The sequence below is a fragment of the Crocodylus porosus genome, unplaced genomic scaffold (genome assembly GCF_001723895.1).
Source record: "Crocodylus porosus isolate Cpor-Errol unplaced genomic scaffold, CroPor_comp1, whole genome shotgun sequence".
Taxonomy (NCBI): Eukaryota; Metazoa; Chordata; order Crocodylia; family Crocodylidae; genus Crocodylus; species Crocodylus porosus.
Window position 1 is genome coordinate 87,798,671 of NW_017728918.1, and position 22,809 is coordinate 87,821,479.

At 42.5% G+C, this 22,809-nt stretch overlaps 2 protein-coding genes across 6 annotated transcripts in view; both read right to left on the reverse strand.

Moving 5' to 3' along the window:
* Positions 1-738: 738 nt before the first annotated feature.
* On the reverse strand, positions 739-13,411 carry ZBTB24 (zinc finger and BTB domain containing 24). Of its 5 annotated transcripts, none has more exons than XM_019537886.1 (7): positions 13,367-13,411; positions 10,196-11,195; positions 9,575-9,742; positions 9,348-9,431; positions 8,534-8,617; positions 6,252-6,333; positions 739-4,539 (listed from the first exon to the last, which is right to left on the reverse strand). In XM_019537886.1, exons 2-7 carry the CDS (start codon positions 11,166-11,168, stop codon positions 3,723-3,725), a joined length of 2,208 nt encoding a protein of 735 aa, XP_019393431.1. In that variant the 5' UTR covers positions 11,169-11,195; positions 13,367-13,411; the 3' UTR covers positions 739-3,722. The 5 variants fall into 5 exon arrangements, with proteins under 5 accessions (XP_019393431.1, XP_019393430.1, XP_019393429.1 ...); XM_019537885.1 differs by lacking the exon at positions 13,367-13,411 and adding an exon at positions 12,351-12,531; XM_019537884.1 differs by lacking the exon at positions 13,367-13,411 and adding an exon at positions 11,906-12,225.
* Positions 13,412-13,569: 158 nt separating this feature from the next.
* AK9 (adenylate kinase 9) overlaps positions 13,570-22,809 on the reverse strand; it is a 171,706-nt gene continuing 162,466 nt past the window's right edge. Inside the window, exons 35-38 of the mRNA XM_019538185.1 lie at positions 20,378-20,476; positions 20,194-20,296; positions 18,333-18,447; positions 13,570-14,007 (exon numbers count right to left, since the gene is read on the reverse strand). Of these exons, the coding sequence (XP_019393730.1) occupies positions 13,805-14,007; positions 18,333-18,447; positions 20,194-20,296; positions 20,378-20,476 (520 nt within the window). The 3' untranslated portion in view covers positions 13,570-13,804. The remainder of the gene's footprint in view (positions 14,008-18,332; positions 18,448-20,193; positions 20,297-20,377; positions 20,477-22,809) is intronic.

Consider the following 22,809-nt stretch of genomic DNA (forward strand, 5'->3'; position numbering starts at 1 on the left):
CAGGCTCACTTTGGAAGTCCTCTTAAACAGAAGCTGAAGATGTCTTTTTACAACTCCAAAGCAATCAAAACAACTAGTTATTCTCAAAAAAAAAAAAAAAAAAAGAACATTACACATGTGAACACAGAATACTACGTCTTATAATTTTCATTTTAATAGAAATTTACATGGAGAGAAAATGAGTGGTGCAAACTTTCCAGAGAAAGACAACATTTATAGGCATGTTGAGAAAAGCGCATGGTTTCTCACTCTTGAGAACAACTGAAATAAAAGAAGTTGCTTTTTTTAAACAAAACAGTACAAGAGTCATTCTCTTGTTCACACGTTGGCTTTTTTAGAGACTGTTCTATTCTTAGTCTTACAAATGATTGAAGCATCTGTAGTAAATAAGAAATCTTTCCATTTCAGGCACAGCTAGTATCTACTACATAACTGCAATACAGGGGTCAGCAGTGAGGGCCACTTTAGAGAAATACAGTTCCAAACGTACCACCTCAACCCTAACCCACACTGCCAGAGCTGGAGCCAGAGTCACCACTCCAGCCACCCGGGAGTCACCCTGCAGCACCACCACTTCTTCCCACCACACAAGGCCCCCTGGCTTTGCAGGCCGGATACACTAGCTCCAAGGGCCAGATGTGGCTTGCAGACTGCAGGTTGCAAAACACTAGTATGATCAGTTATACCAATACATTAGTGACAGCTTGGGTATTAATCTGAAGATTAATAACTCAAAAACAACATTTTTCTTAAACTTTAATAATTAGTTTGCTTTCATTACATAGTCTCTTAGGGTTTAACCAAAGAAAGCTGTGACTTGTTTTAAAGCATTTTAGAATTCACATGATTGTGAAATGGAGATTGAAGTCTTGCACAAGGTTTTATAAGCCTGTGGCACAAGGCAGGATATGCTGTATATACAGCAGTATTGTCAACAAAAGTTACCTTGCTATGGTTTAACAACCAGGAGAACAATGTAAATATTATACCGTTATTTTGTAAGAACAAACAAGATTTTCCCAGATGAGGTAAATATAAACTTATTTGTACTTTTCTTTAGTTTTTTCAGCATCAAAAATCTTCAGTTATAAAATATTCTAGCTCTCTTTTGGAGGCTTTCCAGGTTACACAAACAAGATAGCATTTTTCCATTTTTGGAGGGAAGTTAGATAACAAATAAGCTTAAAAGTAACAACAGCAATCTTGGAGTTGGAGGATAATTCATTTTTAAAAATAAAAATTTACCCCCACTGCCTCACCTCCCCATATCAATTTTTAGATAAACTGACATGCCAATAGCTTTTGAAGGAAGCTGAGTTACAGCAGCACATTCCCAGTAGCCAGCTCAGCGCTTTGAATCTGCAAATGGACAAACACCCAGAATTGCCAATTCAGAGCAGTGGCTTTCTGTTTGGTCAATTAGATATTCAGCCATACAGGAATTTTTTTTTTAAACAGTCAAACAAAAAATAAGTAAGATGCTGCAATAGACTGTAACTGAAAATTAAAAGCAGTGCAACAGATAGACATCTGATGGTTCATCTGGATTTTAACACCCACATTAAGAAATATTTTTAGTAACCGAACCCTTAGCTGCAGCACATGCCCTACCCCAGCTTCCTTTTATAGGGTGTCTTTTCAGTAAGATTTCAGCTTATCTTCCCTACCAGGCAACTGCATTAGTGACAAATTGCACACATCTACTCTAATTAACAAAAAGCCACGCTACTTTTAAAAAGCTTAAGAGATGTGCCATATGTGACTTTATTCTTTGTTTCACTTACAGTGAAGACCAGATATAGCCTTTTCCATATATTAAGTCACGTTACATTCTATTCTCAAAAATACATAAAAATTGTTTGAAAATATAAGCTTGCTCCTAAGCTAAGACAGCATCCTGGAAGAAATATTATTTTGCACTTATGCAGCACCATATAGCAGAGAGTCTTAAAAGTGCATTGCAGAGGCGGTTAAGCAGTAGCCACATTTAATATGTGAGGCAACTAAGGCACAGGGAGGCTGTGACTTGCCTGAGGTCATACAAGCCAATGGCAGATACAGGAGTAAAACTCAAGACTTTTTTGTACTCCACTTTAGCTACCACATCCTGTTGCCTCTACATTAACTGCACTGGTTTAACATCTGTCTGAGGAACAAGACTTGTATAACACAAAGAAGTGGTGTACCAGAGCCAGTCAGTTTCAACCAAAAGCAAGAGAAAATGTAGTATTCCATAAATCAAAATGCACTTAAGGCAGGAGTGTCAAGCTTACTTCCTGCCCTGAGCCAGATTAGGACCACAGGGCTCCTTGCGGGCTGCATCCAGCCCAGGGCAAAGGGTGGTTCTGGTGGGGGCAGCTCTGGTTCCTGCCTGGTACATGCAGTGGCAAGCAGCAGCCCTGGTCCTGATGCATGCTGCATGCCCCATGCTGGATCTGGAGCTGCTGCTGCTACTATGGGCCAAGGCAGCAGCACGTGGGGTATACAGCAGTGACAGCTCTGACATGGGGCATGCAGCATACAGTAGTGGTAGGGCCACTAGCCAAGGAAGTAGGGCTGCTTCAGTGGTGATGGGCAAAACAGCTGGAGGGTGTGACCGTATCAGTCCTTGGTTGCCCTCTTGCTGCTGACTGCTATGTCCACCAGGGCCCAGGAACGCTGGATTCTGTGGCAAGCCACTCCCTTGGTCACACAGCCCAACTTCTGGTGGCCTGTCAGTAGCCCGGTGGGCCAGACAGAGCAGCTGCACTGACTTAAAGAAATGATCACACTGGAAGTTATATGTGAACTTGGAGAAAGATAAGCTCATTGAATAAGACAAATGGTGATAATTTTGTGAAAAAAAGCTTTGCCTGTGTTGAAAGGTAGAGTAGTTTAGATACTGTTAAGTTTGACTTCTGCAGAGGCCATGCAGACATCTAGAATAATTAACCCTAAAAATAAATAAGCCAAAATAAACTGAAAGCTGTCCATCTAGATCACCAATGCAACTTTGGATAGCTATTGTGCTGCAGAAATGAAATGCGATACCTGTAATCAAGGTTATCCAACTTTTGAGCACCTGGGGACCATACACCACATGATGCACATGCAGTCTCCTCTGGCCCTCCCAGGCACACACCCCAATGCCCCCCACCATTCAAGGCCCCCCAGATGTCAGGCTCAGTGGGCCATACTGCTCCATCCCCAGAGGTGGAGGGAGGAAGGAGACTGGAACACCAGTGGTGGCAGCAGCTGGAGTGATGAGTGGTGCTCAGATAGGAGCCCACAGACCACAAATCAATCCCTTGCAGGCTGGCCAGCAAGCCATGAATTAGATAGCACTGATGTAGTTCAGTATTGAACAGCTGGCTGTGTCTCCTGCACAGATGCCACTCTCCATATTGCTCTGGTTGCAGCAGTCTCCAGGCTCTCCCTCCTTCCTCTGGTGTCCTTCTGTGCCCTCTCCTGAGGGCAATGCAAAGGGGCTGAAGGTAAGATTATGGCCATGTGGGTATATGGTGCAGTGGTGGTAGTGGTATCTGTACAGTGCAGCAGGGGGCATCTATGCAGCCCACAGCCCGATTTTAGTGAAGCCTGGTGGGTATGTCTGGTCCCTTGCTGCTTATATGTTAGACAGCCCTAATGTAGACCACTGGCTACAGAGAAGTACCCTACAGCTCAGTTTACTGGTGGCAAACAACAATTTAAGAAAGGAACGAGGAAAAACACAGGCCTGCATTTCAAAAAGCCTGACCTTGAATTGGATGCTCATGAGATGGCTGATTTACTGACAAAGATTGTCGACCCGATTCATTCATGTGTATGTTTTGATTCTGTTCTTCACTAATTTGATGGGGCTGGACTGTATCTGGGCTAATATGAGACTGACGACTAGGTTCTTGGCTCAGCTGCATGTGCTGAGTTGGATGTGAAGATCCTGCTGTCAAATGAATTTCTTCAGTTGGTCCCTGATGTGCATGGAGATGTTCCAGTGCCTCCTTTGAAAGAGTGATGACATGCATTTGCTCAGGCTGTGCAGTTTCCATTTGGTTCTCTATCATATTTATACTTTGGATTTGTTCTGCTTGTTCTTGTTGAGCTGAAAGCAGCAAGTTCTGCAGCTGCTGTGATGGCTGAGCAAGTAATGTGAGATTACCACCTTGATCTGCCGTCATATTTTGGGAATTCTCAGCAGCAACAATACTAATACCTTGGCTGTGGCCAGGCATGAAGTTTATGTTATGTACTGAATCAGTGACCAGTAACTGAATCTCTTGCCCTCCTGATGTGGACAGCTGATACTGCTGTAGCTGAAGAACATTTCTGACCTCTTCTGAGTTACTGCTACTGCTTGGGGCAGCACTGACTTCTTGCAATTGCTTTTCTTTTATGTGAATTTTCAAATGAGATTTCAAATTGTCCAAACGTGCAAACTGCAAATTACACTCTGGGCAGGAGAAAGGCTTTTTTCCTGTGTGCAAGATACAGTGTCTTCTCTTGGCACTTGAATCAGAGAAGGATTTTCCACATATACCACAAGAATATGGCTTTTCTCCTCTGCAAAAGAATGCAATTTACTTCATCAGCAACATCCATTTTAAAGCAACTGCTTTCTGTCAAGTATTACAGGAAAAGTATTTAAACAGAGGCTCTGCTATGCTGCAGAACACTTGCATGCAGCCATGTAAAAAAAAATTCAGTGTCAGATTTTCTAGATTTTTCTTTTAAGAACTGCACAACCGTGGGACCAAAACTGCAATAATTTTTCTATATCCAAAAGCTAGTAAGATAAACACAACCACTGTCATACAGTAATAACTGAGGTTATAAAACTCTGCAGTTGGAATTTGACAAAGAACAAATGGCACCATAGACACCAAAATGATCAGAAAAATGCAGCCACCTATTTCAGACCTTTAGAAGCAGTAGTCATTTTAAAGATAAATTTTTATTTCCAGCTTTTTTAGGGCTGGTTGACAAATACCTAAAGGCTAATTTCCTGCCTACAAGCAACTTGGAAAGACCAGAATGTAATTTACTGTACTCTAATTTATTTTACTTCATGCCTCAGTTAAAAGATCTAACTCTGACATTTTATCACTGTGGTCAGTCTACATACATCTCCCTACACCTCCCTTTGTTTCCCCATTATTTAGGAGGGGCAAGATTTACTGTGATATCTTTTATTGGATCAAATGTACAGCTGAGGGAAGATGCTGGACAAACTTTCTGACATACATTTTCATCAGGCCCATGCCCCTCACAGCTATACATTTTGTCTAATGAAAGATCTCACAAAAACTCTTGCCTTTCATACATTTCCTTGACCATCACAGCTACAACGTTTCAACCCTACTACCCAATAGTTATTGCACTTTTCCTTTAAAATATCAAGCAGAATTCCATGAGAAAACTATTTTCAAACATGTTAAAATATGCACTGCATTTCACACTTCCTTCCCAGGAATAAATTGGCCAGATTGCCCACAATAATTGCCAGAGATGTTTCTATTTGGAATCTACGCCACAACTGTCACTCATCTTTGAATGCCCAAGGCCACATCAGCATTAGGGCTTGGAAATGTTTGACACCAATTTCAGGCACACATGATTAAATGCAACTGTAAGAGTTTAGATTTGTATATGCCTGGGTTTTAAACTGTTAAGCAAGTGAGGCATCTTTTTTACACCATGACTGTAGGGACTTAATACCTTTCTGGAGAAGTTGACAATGTCATTTTCACATTGTTAAGTGTTACTTGTTTAGTTACAGACACAATACTTAATACTGTACAATACACAGATGTAAAGACAGACTTTGTTTCAGAGGGGAGTCTTGTCTTGGTTCAAGGGGCACAGGGCAGGGAACAGAAAGCAGAGCACCAGATGGGGCAGGGGAAGGGGACTGGAATGGCACTTGTGAGGTGTGAGGCTTACTTTGTGTCATACCTAGCAAAAAGGTTGGCTCCCCCACTGCTTTAGAACAATGTGTAAAAACCCAAGAATATAGAATACGGGGCTCATCATTTTGACTGATTTCTCCATCAAAATTTCTAGAAATTTTCAAATGCAGTGAATATAAGTTGGTTAAGTAAACAGCAAACATACATGCTAATTGAAGCTTTTACTAAATTGACCACATACCAGTTTATGGAATTATAGCTACTCAGGGTAGTTGGAAACCAGCACATGATACACACACTGTACTAGATTTTGTCTTCTTAAGAGCTATGGTATAATACAAAAAATTCAAACCAGCAAAGCCATACCTGTGGATTCTGATATGAGTTTGAAGAGAACTTTTTGCTGTGAACGACTTGCCACAGATTTCACAAGTAAATGGCTTCTCACCTGCCAAAAAGAGTTTGACATACATTCAAAAGTTATAGTTAGTGTAGAAGTATTATTATTAATAAAAATGCCATTTGGTTCCTACATACCACTCCTCCTTAGTGGGTCTCAAAGCACTTTACAAAGTAGTTTACAGTCATTATACCCATTTTGCAGATGGGGGAAGTGAGGAAGAGAGAAATTAATGATTTGTCAAGGTCATCCAGCAGCCCAGTAGCAAAGCCTGGAACAATAGCAGATCTCTAGAATCCCAGGCCAGTACTGTCCAGCAGATCACCCCAACTCCCTAGGATAGTCTTAAAAAAAAACTACTGTCCATACAGTCAAGTGTAAATGCAAATTACTCCTGTTTTTTCTTAACTCAGAATGAAGTAGTTACATTCTTATATTTATAGTGCAATGGAGTACAGACAGCTGAAACTCATGGGTCAGAGTTGCTGGTTAATTAGGGGTATAACAGGTTTTGTAAGATACATTTTTGTCTTACTCCTCCTTGAGAATCTGTGTTTAGGTTTCTTAAGTCCAAGGGCAATAGTGATATCAGCTGACCTAGGCTTTTCACAAAACTGAGAAGAAAAATACTGAATCTACTTAAAAATGGTACATCTTGCTTTGGCAACATTTTTGAAAACTTGTACAAAGTGGGCACATGTACATGAGACACTAACTGCGCAGTAGCCTAATAGCACTGCCCAGCAGTCTGCCGGGCAAAAGTCATGCTGATATACTACTGTACAGTAGTATTAGGCTACTGCACAGTAAGCATCACAAAAAACCTGTGCACCAGTGGTACTGCACACAAGTTACTATGCATCGATTTAGTACTTAGATATCCAAATACTAAACTTAATGTGCAGTAACTATAGCGCATTAATGAACGTGTAGACACACCGAGTATGTCCTAATGACTCCTTTTATCAAAGGTCATGTAAAAGCTGACAAGCATAGACATTTAATACTAGCTTTGAAGCTCCACTGAAAACGTGATGTTCCTCCATTTTCAGCTTGCTTCCTTGTGCCTAGAAAGAGCTGGTGACTCACAATCAGTGATGTTTGCCACCTGAAGGACTTGAGGAACCTGAACACAGATTTTCAAAGAGGAGAGAGGCAAAGATTGCAGATTTTTAAATGTTTATAGCCCTGTTATAAATGTTAGCCATTTCTGATGCCTCTGCCTGAAGGCAGTGCTTCTTGCCTTGATTAAAAGGCAGGGAAACTAACAAGTGTTACTGTGTAAACAAACTACAGATTTTTATTTGTACTACATTTTCTTTATATTTTAATGGATTCGTAAAACAGAACAAAATCCCCGATCATCTAAGCCCCAGGACAAAGATTTGAAACTGAATGTAAAATGTTTTACTCCATTTAAATGCTTGTAATATTTCAGAACAGGAAAAACTGGAATCATCCTGTTTTTACTACTATGTACTTCTGTAATTAATTCATTCCTAGCATCTGATGAAGTAGGCTGTTGGCCACAAAAGCTCATGCCTCTCTGAACCAGTTAAGGTGTCACCCTGTCCTACCTTCTGCTTGTCTTCAGAATCATACAGCTAACCACCTCTGTTTGTACTTAGTATTGTACTACTTAAAAGAGATTTTTTAATATTCTGAGGAGAAGAGACAGTGTCAAGAGTTACAAGTACTATAAAAGTTCAACATTCATTCTATTCTAACTCTTTCATTCTTATGGTTCATGGTATTCCTTCTGTGTCACTAGCAGAGAAAGCAAGAAGGGTGAAGCTAAGATTTCTAAGGATTCTGATGTCATCCATAAAAAGATGCTGTTAAACAAAACACAAAATACTTATTTTATAATAACAGCTCTCCCCGAGTGTGTCAAGCTCCTCCTTGAACTTGACAAGGTTTTCAACTCAGATTAAACAAGAAAGCATCTCAAATTTTCTGCAACTTTTTAACTTAAAACCCCCCAAAAGAACAAAAACAGAGTAGCCCTCCTAATACAGCATTGCTTTGGAGTTGTGTTCACATGAGTCATCTTCTGTGCTTTTTATGAACAGCAGAAGCCACACCTAAGGGACATACTTCCCCGCTAAGAACCTGGCGACTATTATTGAGAGGAAACGGCTGAAGCTCATGTCTCTGCCAAGAAGAAAGGGCAGTCTGTGAACCTTACTATAGCTAACAATTGTGTTTTATCTGCTTTTTCTGCAAAAATAATAATGTACAGTATTACCTGTATGTGTTCTTAGATGTTTCTTTAACTGAGCTGCATCCATGAATTTGCGACGACACAGGGTACATTCCGGCAATGAATGGCCTTGTCGCAATAATAAAAAAAGTGTCAGTGCATAAATGATCCCCTGTACTTCTTCAGTGATCTTTGTTAAAGCATTTCCCTGCAAAATAACCACTTTAATATAATATATAAAGAAGACAACAATGATTCACTGGTAATTTCTAATGCTGCAAGTTAATAGAAATTGTAGCATATCTTCCTCTCTCTCTCTCTCTCTAAATAATTATATTGTTGAAGAAAGGAGACTGTTTTAGCTCTCACTGTCCCAAGAAATCCCATGCCTTTCTTTTTGAATTTTGAAAGTCCTTAATTTCTTCCCACTCTACATGCTTATGATACAGTCACTGACCTGTCCACCAGAACAGGACAGGTCAGGACTTATTTTAAAGCTCATCAATACTATTCAGCAAGAGGAGAGGAATGCCACAAGGTATAACAAATAGTGAAGAAAGCACTAGTTTTATAAAATCCCAGCTTACCTTGGGCAGAAATGACCAGGATTAAAATAATAAGACACCAGTCTTTCAAACAGCAGTGCAAATCAGTGCTTCTTGACCATCTGGCAAGCCTGCTTGGTTAACTATATTTCCAACATATCCCATTCCTTTGTCAGCTGTTCAGTTCTTAATTCCTCATATGTTCACTAGCTTCTGTACCAACAGTTTGTTTCAGAAACCTTATCAAGATCTTTGGCAACCCATCACAGAATATTGACAGCCCAAGCCACCTCTCCAACCCAAATGTGTTATACCTGTATGCACTCGGTAGTGACTCTTTAGTTGTCTCTTTTGGCTGAAAAACTTTCCACATTGATCACAGGTAAAAGACTTCTGTCCTGTAACAAAAAAAAAACCAAACTATCTATAGAAACACAGTACCCTTGTATAAATTTAGACTCCTTACACTGAATGGTAGCCAGCACTCAAAACAAGCCTAATATAAGGTACGGTTAAGTTAGAGTTGTCATAGGATATTTACCTGTATGAAGGCTCATGTGCTCCAAGAGGGAATGCTTTGTCGTCAGAGCCTTGTTGCAGACAGTACATGTATATGGACGTTCTCCTGTGTGCATCCGCTCGTGAACCTGGAGAGAGTGCTTCTGGGAAAAGCCTTTGCCACATTCATTGCATTTAAAAGGGCGTTCGCCTAAAGGTAAAGTATCAACTTTGTAAATATTCTAAGCTGGCAGTATGTTACATTTATTATACAGTTTTCAGTAGAGCAGGAGATTTCAGAAAGAAATTAAATAAAAGACCTTAGCTTCTTGTAGCAAACATATGAAAGTATAATCATTTTCTGTTACTATATGCACTGACGATATCCTGTTTTCTACTGGGCAACTAGAACGCAATCTACCCACAAACTTAAAGAAGATTATGTTCTCGGGTGAAGATGGAACTAAACTTTAGAAAAAACAAACCAAGAAAACCCCACCAAAACCTAAAAGATGCAACATATCTAGTTTGTTACTGGCAGGAAGAACTGGCTAAGAAATTCTATGTTACTGTAGCACCATGCAACATTTAAATAATCTCAGTCAAACCAACTGTAATAAGTTACAGTACCCCAACCCAAAATGAGCAGTCTTTTCATGCCTACCTGTATGACTTCTCTGATGAATAGCTAAAAAGTGATTATATTTAAACACTTTGCCACAGTCTTTACAGCGAGCTTCAGAACCCGTGCGCTTTTTTTTCCCATCCGTCCTTTTCATCAGTCCTTTCTCTTCTTCATCACCCAAAAGTTTGTAATCTTTTAGCTTGACAGACCTCCGTAACCGACGTTTGCTATACCGACTCTGAGTGCTCTGTATTCCTTGAGATTTGGGATCGTAGTTCTCATCCTTTTCAGCTGACAGATCGACAGCAGCATCTGACCCACAAGCATGTTCGGTTTCTTCAACTTCTTTCCTTATTGGACCTTGTTCATCAACAACTGCTTCTTCTAACGCAACTTCTTTTTTCATAAAATTTTGTTTATTCTGCACAGAATTATTCTCTCTTAGCTGTACATCTTCAACAGAAGCTGTCCCTAGTTTTTCGTCTTGGGTATTCTTGACTTTTCTTGGTCTTCCTCGCTTTCGCTTTGGTGGATCTTCATTTTTCTTGTCATTTGGCAAGACAACTACAGAAGCCCCATTATTAGAAATGACAGGTAATGCATCATTTGGGCGACGGTTTGTCTGATAATCTGTGAAGGCCCATACCAAGTCATTCACTTTTAAGAGCTGTGCAGTAGCCAAGATTTGTTCTGTACTTTTTTCACTGGCCTGGAGATAACCTGTGTACATGAATTCTAGTAGCGCACCAAAAGTATCTGCAACCATGCCTTCCAGCATATAAATTGACTGGCCTATCTCTCCTTCATCCACAAACATCATTGAAAAGTACTCACTGCTAGCAGCCAGTAGAGCTTTGTGGGCTCTGAAGTGCACGTTTTCCACTATTAAAGTAATATCACAAAGAAAATCTTTTTTCCTTTGTTCCTCAAAATTAGCCAGAATGGTATCTCTGTGAGCTTTGGAGTGGATAACAACAAGTTTCTCTGAAGTGTCTGGAGTTTCTTCTGCCATTTTTACTGCAAACAGGAAAAGATTTTCCTAGGAGAATAAACAGTTTTATAGCAAAAATAAATCACTTTACAGTTTGCACTGCAACCTCCCCACACTAATAACAGCCTGCTCTGCAAGAGGATTAACAGTACAGAAATTTCTGAAGCAATATGAAAACTTGTGGTTTTGCTTTAAAAAGTAACATTAATACTGACTTTTCCCCTTCCAACAGAATAAGATTTCTAAAACTTAAGAAATGAGTAAAGAAACCCCCTTTTGGGAAGAAAATTACTATTGCTGTTTGTTTAGTATCCATTTGCTTCTCAGCACCCTAATTGCTGCCCCTCCTGAAAATAAGATATATTTTTTGCAATTAAAAGCAAACTAAGCAGTACCACTCCTCTCAGCAGAAACAGAACAATGAAGCTGTACCATTTTTCTACAAAAGTCATGTCTAAGTTTTCCCTGGGACTATGCCATGGAATCCAGACCAACTGAAGTCGATGGCAAAGTCTCCACCAAGTTCTGGATTTCACCCACAGGCCTGTTCTCCAAAGCTCTGCTGATATAACACCAGTCTGCTGGCAAAATATTGTGCACATTCAAGTCCAAACTTCTCTGAGGCAGCAGAGTTACGCTGTCTTAGCTGAAATAGACTTCTTCTGTTGTCTGAGGTGTGTCCACACCAGAGGTTTTGCCAGAAGAGATAGATTGGCTAGGGAAGTGATCTTTTCATATCCTAAATTGACAATACCTACCTCAGCAGAGGTTGGTAGTATAGATTGGCCTGTAGTCCTTGTTGATGCTATATGCTAGTAAGCACTAGACAGTTTAGGCAGTTTGTGCTTGTTGATCCTTTTGGTTACTGTAGGTGTCATCTAACAGCTTTCACAAAAGAACTGCTCCCTCTCTGACCTTGCTGTCTTTGTGATCAAGGAAAATCTATCAAGCACCTTTAAAGAACACATTTGGGAACAACAGATCATAAGCAGGCTGGATGCTAGGAACCAAAGACTGAATACTAATACCAATTTTATAGCACACTAATCTACCTGATTCCTGAAGCTCTTCCTATGCTCAAAAGGGTTGCTATTGTCTGTTGTGCAGTCTCAGTCCCCCCCATAATCAATTTTCTTTTCTTAACTGTTTGGGTGATGTCTGCTAACCTAGGATTTTCCTCCCCTGGCTTCCCTCCAAACTTACAGCTCCATTCTCTGTTGTTAACTGCGATCAGTGGCCGGGCCACTTTGCTCCTCAAAACGGATGAGGAATATCTGGCATTCGAGAGCTTGTCTAACATCATTTCAACCACTGAGTTGGTCTAACAAAAGGCACTGTCCACAACATCCCTGCCTCCTGCCTAAAAGAATGAAATTAAAAAAAAAAAAGCAAGCCACATCCTTGCGCCCTGCAGAGACGGGACTCACAAAGCACGTGCAGAACATGCCCAAACTTCCCTGCATGGGCCTTTTGCAGTGCTCCTCCCCCTCCCAACTGCTTTCCCACAAGTGCATGCAGCTGTAAGGCCTCTGCACTGCAGCTGGGCAACTGGGTCAGCAACACTGCACCCTGCAGTGGTGCATCCACCAGAGGACTGGTTCTCGGGCGGCTTCTCAAGTGCTCTTGCAGCACCTGGCCCTGCTGCACAACGAACTGGCTTCAGTCTGCAGGTAGCTGTGGCCTGTGTGATGTCCCTGGTGCCCATTCCTGCCCGGGTGCCCAGACGCTGAGCTTCAGAGCCCAGGGCTGACTTTGGCTCACTTTCTGACAGCTGCTTCTGGTAACCCCCTGGCTTGATCTTGTCTTGCCCCTTACTTATGGATGCTCTGTGGTCCTACCAAGCCCCCAACCTCCTGGCCCCGGGCAAGCCACCTGTCTATTTGACCGGTCTTGTCCCCTGTCCGTTCCTGTCTCAAGGCAGAGGTTGCCTGGCCAGCACCTGGGGGCTCCCTGGATTCCTGCCCCGCGCTCCCCTACCCGCGTTGCCCTTTATTTGTCCCACGAGTTGAGCTGACACATCCCCTCGCTCCTCTGCTGCCGCAAGGGCCCGTCCACGCGTGTCCAACAGGCCTCAGTCCGGACGCCCCCGGCTCTACCCACTAGGCCTCCCCACTCGCCGCAGCGCGGGCCCCGGAGCGGGCGGGACCTGCCCCGTGGCCGCCTCGCCCTGGTCACGTGACGCCCGGCCCCTCTCCCCGGGGCGGCCTGGCAGGACTCACCGGCGCCCTTGGTCCTCACACCGCTCGCAGCCGGGCCGGGCGGGCGCGCCACGTCCTGCGTCATCGCGCTGCGCGCGCCGGCCCCGCCCTCGCGCCCAGCTGCGGCCTGCGGGCACCTCCGGCTTTGGTGGCCGCCTCCCCACATCCCCGCGCGGCGGCGGGAGGCGGCCGGAGCCCGGGGTGCTAAACGCTCGTCCGCTAGGTTGTGATTTAGTATCGTTTATTTCGAAACTGAAAACACCCCGGGCGCGTGAAGAGATCTTGTGTCGGCGCGGGCCGCGCTGCTCTTCCGGGGCGGCGGCCTGGGCGCGACGGCTGCAGGGACGAGACCGCGCGGTTAGTTGAAGTAGGTCTCGCACAGTGTTCACACACACACACGCGCGCGCGCGGCCTCTCTGGGTTCAGCAGGAGCGCGGGGCTATTTTAGTCCCTGGCAAACTAAATACAAGCAGGGTCCGCTGTTTTAAGAGCCAGGAAAGTCTCCAATTTGTAATCAAAACCAAACGGTCTGTGCTGAGGCTCCTTGTATTTGCGAGTCATTTTGTTTCCCAAATAGGGGAGGAGTTTGCAGTAATCGATGAACTGCTCTAGTTTGGTCTTGTACTTCTTTCGGATGTATTCAGAGCTCCTGGGGTTATAGGCTGCAAAAAAGTAAGCAACATAGTACATTAAATCATAGCATGTTTCTGTTGTTTAAACTCACTGCCATCATGATATATAGGTATATCCTACATAATTAGTGAGCTATTTCTGCCTAATTCTGACTTTCTAATGAGATGAGAATGGTGGACTGGTCTTAAAAGGAAATTATCACAAAACAACTTGAGACCTAGCATCTCCTACTACCTGTGAACTAGTGAGGCTAAAGAACAAAGAAGAAAAGCATGCATGTTGGTTTTGGGAGCAACAAATTTTGGGAAAACTTTACAAGGGACCACCGCACAAAGCACCTACCTACCAGAAGGATACATGGTCAGAAGAGAGGTGGCTCAGCTTACATTCCTGAAAGCATGTTAAAAAACTACATGGCTTTTTATTTCTCTTCTGTAGCAGCTGAGGCTTTTCTGTCCAGAAAGCTGCTACAGTTTATGTAGAGTAAAGGCATCAAACTCATCTGGCCCCAGCCCAGATGAATGGTACAGAGCTGGCTCTGTGGGTCAGATCAGGCCTACAGATAACCCTCCCCCACCGTGTGCTAGATATGGTGGCCATTTGTGCCTGCTTCAGCTGATCCAGGACCTGAACATGCAAACCAGGAGGTTTGCCTTTTGTGTATTGTTGGAGAGAGAAGGGGCTTCATGATGACTTCCCTTCCCGCCAATCAGCAGTGAGGGGTGGAGCTGCATGAAAGGCAGCCCTCAGCCAATCAATGATGGGGCTTGCCATGATATGCCCACAAAAATGGCCTGCGCTGCGATCAGCCCAAAAAGTCACCCATCTGCCACATCGATTTTGGTAAATCCCGATTTATGAGCAAAGGCTGCAAGGACTAGGGTTATTTAGTCTGGAAAAGATTGAGAGGGGACTTGATAACAATCTTTAAATGCCTGAAGAAGGGTGATTATAGAGAAGGTGGCGATCGGCTTTTCTCTGTGACTGTAGGGGTCATGACTAGGAGCAATGGTCTCAGGACTCAGCAGGGGAAATTTAGGTTGGAGATTAGAAGGAACTTTCTGACTATGAGGGCTGTCAAGCATTGGAACTAGTTACCTAGGAAAACTAAGGAATCTCCATCCTTGGAAGTTTTCAAAAGCAGGTTAGCCAGACACTTGGCTGAGATAGTTTAGTCAGGGATGATCCTGTCTTGAGCAGAGGTCTGGACTAGGTGACCTTGTGAGGTCCCTTCCAGCCCTACTTCCCTATGCTTCTATAAACTGAATATGAGTCAACAGTGTGCTTTTATTACAAAAAACCTAACAGCATACTGAGTTGTAACAACAGGAAACTTGCTTGCAAATCTAGAGAAGTGATTATTCTAATCTGTTCAGCACTAGAGAGGCCTCACCTGGAGTACTGTGTCCAGCTTTGGGCCCCATACTTCAAGAAAGATGTGGACAGACTGGGAAGAATCTACCCAAGAGTGACAAAAACTATTAGAGGCCAGGGAAGCAAGATTTAGGTTGAAAGACTGAAAGAAGTAAAATTATTTAGTCAGGAGAAGAAAAGACTGAAGTGGAGATTTGATAAGTCTTCAAATACCTGAAGGGCATTTTTAAAGAGAATGGCAATAAACTTTTCTCTGTGGCTGTAGGCGGTAAGGCTATGTATGAGCAGTGGCTTTAAGCTGTAGCAGAGGAAATTTACATTGGAGATTAGGAAGAACTTTCTCACTGGTAGGGTCGTAAAGCATTAACACCAGTTACTAGTGAAACTGAAATCTCCATCCCTGGAAATTTTCACAAGCAGGCCAGACAGGCACTTAGCTGGGATGGTTTAGTCAGGAATGATCCTGCTTTGAACAAGAGGCTGGACTAGATGACCTCATGAGGTCCCTTCTAGTCCTACTTTCCTATGAGTCAATGATCCTAGATAGTAAATAATGCAGTAATACAAGATGATATTGTATAGTATTGACCTATACACTTAAAAATATCTGTATAACTGTTGAATGACTTTTGGTTTTAATAAAAAATAATATTAATCTGAACTGCTGGTGCAATCTATAGAATTCCAATGCAGAGTCAAGCTGTTTGTCCTTGCATCGGGAAGCTAAGGCCATGTCTACACAAAGAGCACTTTAATGGTATAGGTATGTTAGTACACTAACCTACAAAGCACTCCTAGTATGACACAACAATGCTGACAAGGCAGGGCATTGCACTGGTATGGTACTGAACTGCTTTCAAAATCTCTATTGAAGCCACAACTTGATTAGAAAAAAATCCCCCTAACCCTGCACTCTCTGGGTTGCCCGTAGATAATTAAAATTTCTTTAAGGTACTGTTGTCCTCTGACTATCTAGAAGCAATGAAGAAACCAATAATAACCCGTTATAATGAACATTTGAGACAAAGTTTAGTCATACCCCCTCTAGGAAGGTAAGAAGTCTTCACAGGAAGTTTTACTCTACTCACCTGTATCTCTTCAGTTTCTTAAAGGTCAAGCTTAAGTGTGCTACCTTTTATTAATGATGTTACATAACTATCTACTAGAAAAGCAAGGTGATCTGAGAATGTAGATTAAATAAGAACAATGTAGAACCAGAAAATCAGTAGCATACTGATTCTACAGTAACCCTTTTTAGTTGAAATCTTCATCAGTAACATCACAAACAAGCAGTCTGGTGAACAAAGCTTTGCTAAGCTAAAGATTGCTAAAGATCTACGTAAATCAGGATAGATATTTTACCTCTGTCCGTTCCCAGAAAGTTATCAGTGCAGCTTTTGCCTCGCATTCATAGATAAATTAAGTGCATCAGTACCTGAGACCGTAGTATAGAGCTGGCCTAAATAGCTACTAGTGCTGTATGTTAATCTACAGTCTGTTTCATTTATATGCTTTTTCAAAGTATTTGGACCTTGTTGTTATATTTGGCATGAGCATTGCTTAAGGTAACCAGGCTGAGATTTTATTAGATCTTTCAGCAGACTTCATTATACTGATTTTGACCAATTTTAAAAATAGTTCTAGTTCCCAAGCTAGCTTAAAGTCAATTTCACTTTTTTACTTTAAAATATGTTAGTACTGTAAGGGTATTTTCCCTAGTGTAGAGAGGACTTAAGTGACAGTTGATTCTCATGATATTTTTGTAGATTGCCTATTATTACATTTACCTATGTAATTCCTCTTCTGTCTTGGTGCATTGTGCATTTGCCAAAGATTTGTTATATAAGTCATTGTATATCATATTTTTAAAAACATGTTTTGGACTTCATAAGACAGAGATTTGATCTACATTGAAAATTTTTGCTGAAAGCTATATTGGTCTGGGGGCACAAAAACCCAAGTTGAAATAACTACACTGGCAAAAACCCTGTGCTGACAGAAGAGGGCTTCTGCTGGCATAGGTAATGCCACTCAGGGAGGTGATGTAGCCATACCGGCATAAAAACTCCTGGTGCCACACACCATTCTGCCAACATAGCAAAACTGACATAGATCTAGTGCAGTGTTTCTGAGATATCTGGGGCACATTTGTTTCTGGATTAAATTGGTGGCCCACTTTACTCTTGCCTCCTAGGCCTGAAGAGAGGGGTGTGTGTGTAATATATATACATATACAAACACACCATATTTACCTGATTCCAAGATGACTTCAAACTTAAGATGATACTCCAATAATTAGATTCTATACATGGAACATAGTAAATTTCATATAATTTTCCATATATAGAATTCAATTATTGGAGGGTAGTCTTATATTCATTCCCCTTCCTTCTCTCCAGTTGCTGTGGCAGGGAAAGTAGCAGTTGGGAAGGTAGGTACCAGGCCCCCATCCCCTGCCCCCTCATGCCTGTGCCTGCCTTCTGCCCCAAGCTATTTGCCTCCCCCCACTGACTGCCACTGCTGGCAATTTGTGCCCCTGCTGCTGGTCCCTCTCAACCCCTGCTTCCCCTGCTGTAGGCAAGGGGCTGGGGCAGACTGCAGGGTCTCCCCCATGCCTCCCTGTAGCCACACACAGTGGGTCTCCCTTATGCTTGGGGTCAAAGAAGGGTGGGCAAAGGCTGTAGTGTAGCAGCAGTCCCCACAGGAGCAGCTGGGGCAGGTGCAGGGTGCTGGACAGGAGAGGAAACCATTTACCTCTTCACATAGGGGCTCTTGCTAAACACCTCCATCACGCTTGTGGCATGCTGTTGTTCCATGGTACACCCTTTGGGAATCATTGCTCTAGTGGCATCAGCACCATACTTTAAGAAATCCAGGAAATTCAGATGGTCAAGGATGGCACTTCTACCTAAAACTGTTCTCTAAATCTATTGAATACATTTCTTCAATACTTATTATAATAGTACATATTTTCACATACCTTTTAAATGGTAAGCCACAAACAGCAGGGCAGTTTTTTTTACACTTAAGAATGGAAACTTTGGCTTGAAGCAGCCGACTTCATTCAGAGCTTTTATCAGAGCAGTTGCTACCCCCTAAAGATATAAAACAAACTTTGGAGAGGACCATTAACCAGCTTGGATACAGTAAAACATAAAACATTAATCCTGCCGTCACTAAAGTATATCTAGTTAAATTTTGATATAATGTGGTATCTGAGCATCTACATCAATGGGAATTTTGTTACTGAGTTGAATGGGAGTACAGTAGTAACTGACTCAACCATAACAAATGTGGACACATTAATAAGAAAAATAGTGCATGGTTAGTATTTCTTTCAATAATACTTTTCAGTGTCAAACTGCAGTACTATTAGAAAGATCATATAAGTTTTATATGAATGCATATGCATACATGTGTGTATAAACACACACAGCCAGATCTAGTGTGCAGTGGCTGCTTCATTTCCATTATCATCATCTGGTCATAACCTTAACTAGCACTGACAGGAATGTATTTGTGTAAGGAATGTAGTTTCTAGTGGCTCAGGGAAAATGTGATTTGTAGTATCACTTAGCTTCCTTGTAGTATTGCTTAACTTATCACTGTATCTTGGAAAAGGAGGCAAGCTCTTGGAGGCTTTTTATTATGTGCTTGTACAATGCCTACAGCAATGGGGTGTTGGTCTATTACTGTGACCTGAGGTGCTGTAATAATACAACGAATACATACCAACAATATCTAGAAAGTCTCTTTATTACATCTATCTATGGTACAGGGGTGTAGGTTGTACACCCCTGTACCACCCCACCCCTCTTTCCATCCAGGAAGAGCACACACCAACTGCTGAAACTTCCTCAGCCTGATGAAGGGTTCTTGAACCCAAAAGCTTGCTTAAAAATTGTTTTCCAACTATTTAAATTGGTCTAATAAAAGATATCAGATTCACCCAAAGAACTTTGTCTGCCATCTATCGATGGTGGTATTTTGTCCTTTGGTGACCGTTAATGGCTGGCATAAAGCATTAGAAGCACATTAGTAAAAGGACAAATTTTAAATCAGTTTCTTGCTGCCCCAAGATAAACTAGTAGATAGGAAGATGGATTAGCAGATAGATATTATGGTCATAAGCCTATAATTAGGCAAGATCCCGTTTAATTCACTAAATATCTAAATGGCATCTAGGAATATAAATGTCATAAGTTGGTCCTATTCCATCTTGCACAAATTCCTGAAAAACTATTACTTTTGTAACATACCTTTGTTTTTTCCTTACTGTTTCTTGTAACCTAGACATAAGGCTGGGGAGGACCCACCCACTTTTTGTGCTGATGGTTTCTCAGGGTTTCAAGCACAGTGCAATAGGATCTCTGACATTTAAATGCCTAAACACCAGTTATATGCCAAATAGGTAGACTAGGATCTTGCTCATTTGTTCTGTTCATTTATAAAGCAAATATCCCTAAATACTACATGTGGTAATAACAGTTCTGGAATAAGTTGCACAGTCATAAAATAAACTGAGGAGCCTTGGGACAGGATACATTTTATCATATAGCCCTGCAGTTCACTTGTACACCTTTGGCTGCCCTACATTCTGCCTATTAATTTCTCTCACAATTAAGATCACAAATTCTTGAGTAGCTTCAAATAGCTACCATTTTTAAGCCACCTTTGTTTCCTCCCATAACTATTTCCATGATGTTTACTTAATTAATCTTACCTTTATTAATGAGAATTTAATATAATTAAAATGTATAAAAACTGCAGACTCTGGTATGTTATGAACTATATTATCTTATTTTTTAATTTTATTATAAACGAAAGAAGCAGAAACTAGCCTGTTCAAGGTATCCAGTCAAGGGAAGAGCAGTAAGTAGAACCGGCTCCTTTATGGGAGGGAGTTTGTGTGGAAGCTTCAGATTCCAGTATTTTTCTGGTAGCCTAGAAAGACAGAAACTAAGTGCTTTCAAGACACAAAGTATATTAAATAATTCAAAGTTAAAATAAAATTAATAACTTTACCTCATAAACTTCTCAAGTTTTTCTTCACTTTCAAAAATATACAGTTTATCTCTATATGCCACAGCATACCCAGTATTGCCAGGTACCAAGGCTTCATATCTAAAAAGACAGAAAAGAACTCAAAAGATGATTCATAGGCAATTTTTGTCACAATAGACAATAAGCCTATATAGATCCCCTCCTCAAAAAGCTATCAAACCATGGGTGCAAGCACTCCCCCACCACTCATCCACTGCCAGACATGCTGGCCTGGGTACTCACTACCAGCCCTGGTGTGAGGCACAACACTTAAATGCCTAGAAGGTGACCATTCTACCTGGAAAGTTAAGGAAGTGTATTTTTGGATAGTTCTGAACCGTGACAATTGTGGAATGGTTAGGTTATTATGTGCATTCACCCTTTTTGTGTCCCACCTGTTTGGCTTCAAGAATGGGACCTAATGGAGCATCAACTACAGCTCACAGTGGTGACCTTCAGTGATGATCCACTGGTTCCCTTACTTCATCCTGGCCAGCAGAAATACTGAATACCACACCCATGGTAACAGGGAATGGACACTCAGGTCATGGAAAGGGACTATATTTGTAGCACTAAATATGCCCTTGTAGTGCTACAAAAAAGGAGTGTACAGCCATTCAATTTGTGTACAGCTGTACAGCTGTTGTAGCACTATACAGCTGCTGAACATGCTACAAAATAGTAATGCTTTCAAAGAGGACCCTCTCTGTTTTGTGTCTACTGCCTGTACAGTTACAAGTAGTGCTCCCTCACAAGGAAGAGGGAGGAAGAGTGACTGGCTCCTTGATAGCACACCCAGTGGACAGCTGCCAGGGAGCCCTGGGGCACTTGTATACGTGACATCATTAACGTGTACATGTGACAAAAATTTCACTTTGTGTGACTGAATGGCATCACAGTGTACACGTGCAAGAGTTTTGGGGGGTTTAAATGATTTTGCATCATTGCAAACTAAACTACATACAACTTTGCCAATTGCAACAATGCAGCTGTCAGCTCGCCTTCCAGCCATGGGAGAAGGGGGCAGGCTCCACTGAAAAAAAGGATTGGCCCCTTGCCACTTCTGCCTTTAGCAGGCAGAAGCAGTGAGGGGCCTGATCCTTTTCTTTTTTTTCCAGCGGAACCTGTCCATGGCTAGGGGACGAACTGCCAGTGGGCTAAGTGGCCCCTGAGCTTTGGGGGGCCCCTTTCCTTCCCTCTGCAGTGGCAGCACCCCCCCCAAGGCCACTGGGGCAGGTTGCTAGTGGGCTGGATGCTGCACCAGCTTGGAGGCCCAGCTGGATCCAACTCTTCCCTAACCCTACTGGGGCTTCCAGCACCACTGCTGCCTTCCTACTGCCTGGGACCACCCAGGAATTGGCTGGCTTGTTCCTGGGGGAGTGTGGGGAGGTGGCAGGAAGGGGTCTGGATGTACTGGTGGCCGGAGAATACAGCAGGGATGGTGCCTGGGGCACTAGAAGTCTGGGTGGGCTTGGGGATGCTCAGGCTCAGTGGGCTTCCAGTGCCCTGTGTACCATCCCCACCACCTTCTCCAGCTGCCAGCACACCCAGCCATCCTACTGCTGCCTCCCCATACTGCCCCAGGGCAAGCCAGGCCATTCCCAGGTGGTCTCAGGTGGCGGGAAGGTGGCAGGGACAGTTTACCAGGCGCTGGAAGCTCTGGCAGGCTCAGGGAAGAGCTGGATCTGTCTGGGTGCTGCCTCCGGTCTGGGTCAGCACCAGGACCACTAGCAGCCTCCCTGGGTAGCCCTGCAGGATCCTGCCACCATGATGGGAAGGACGGAGGCCCCCTGCAGCTCTGCTCGGCCCTCTGGCAGCTCACCCCCCAGCCGTGGACTGGCTCCACTCCTACAGAAAATACAAAAGAATTGGGTCCCTCACCGTAACTTGATGTGTGCTGTTCACTGACAACCTTCTCTGTCCAGCAGGGGGGAGGGCAGGTTGTCAGTCATGGTGTTCCCCTTAGTTGGCTATTGTTCAGCTTCAAGAATGGGAGCTAATGGAGCATTAACTATAGCTAATGCAAGAGTGTTTTAAATTCTACTCCAGAAGAAAAAGGGAACAGTCAGAACCCACTGCTCAGCCGCCCACATACTGTACGAGAAAAGGAGTGGAGTAGACACATCAGTTGCTCCTTGAAGATGTCAGAAAGAACAAGGGGCAGAAATGGCCTGGAACCCTAAAAATAGGAACAGGAGCTTTGACTTTTTTAGGGAATGAAAACCTGGCTGGATTTAGACCACTTCTTGCTTTCTGCAACTTGTTTAAATTCCAGGTTCATAACAAACCCCACAGCAGTACTGGATTCAAAAGATAATTTCACAAATTTTTGCAAAAATATAAGCCCAATATACACCGTTGCAGTTTTTATTCTCGTTTCAAACAGAATAGTGTTTCTTTTTTTTTTAAATACA

What these genes read in the sequence shown, in the direction of transcription:
- ZBTB24 (XM_019537886.1), bottom strand. Translation starts at nt 11,168, where the DNA reads ATGGCAGAAGAAACTCCAGACACTTCAGAGAAACTTGTTGTTATCCAC. An exon ending in TCACTACCGAGTGCATACAG is followed by an intron (nt 8,618 to 9,347) that starts GTATAACACATT and finishes TATTGCGACAAG; the next exon opens with GCCATTCATTGCCGGAATGT. An exon ending in ACATCTAAGAACACATACAG is followed by an intron (nt 6,334 to 8,533) that starts GTAATACTGTAC and finishes TCTTTTTGGCAG; the next exon opens with GTGAGAAGCCATTTACTTGT.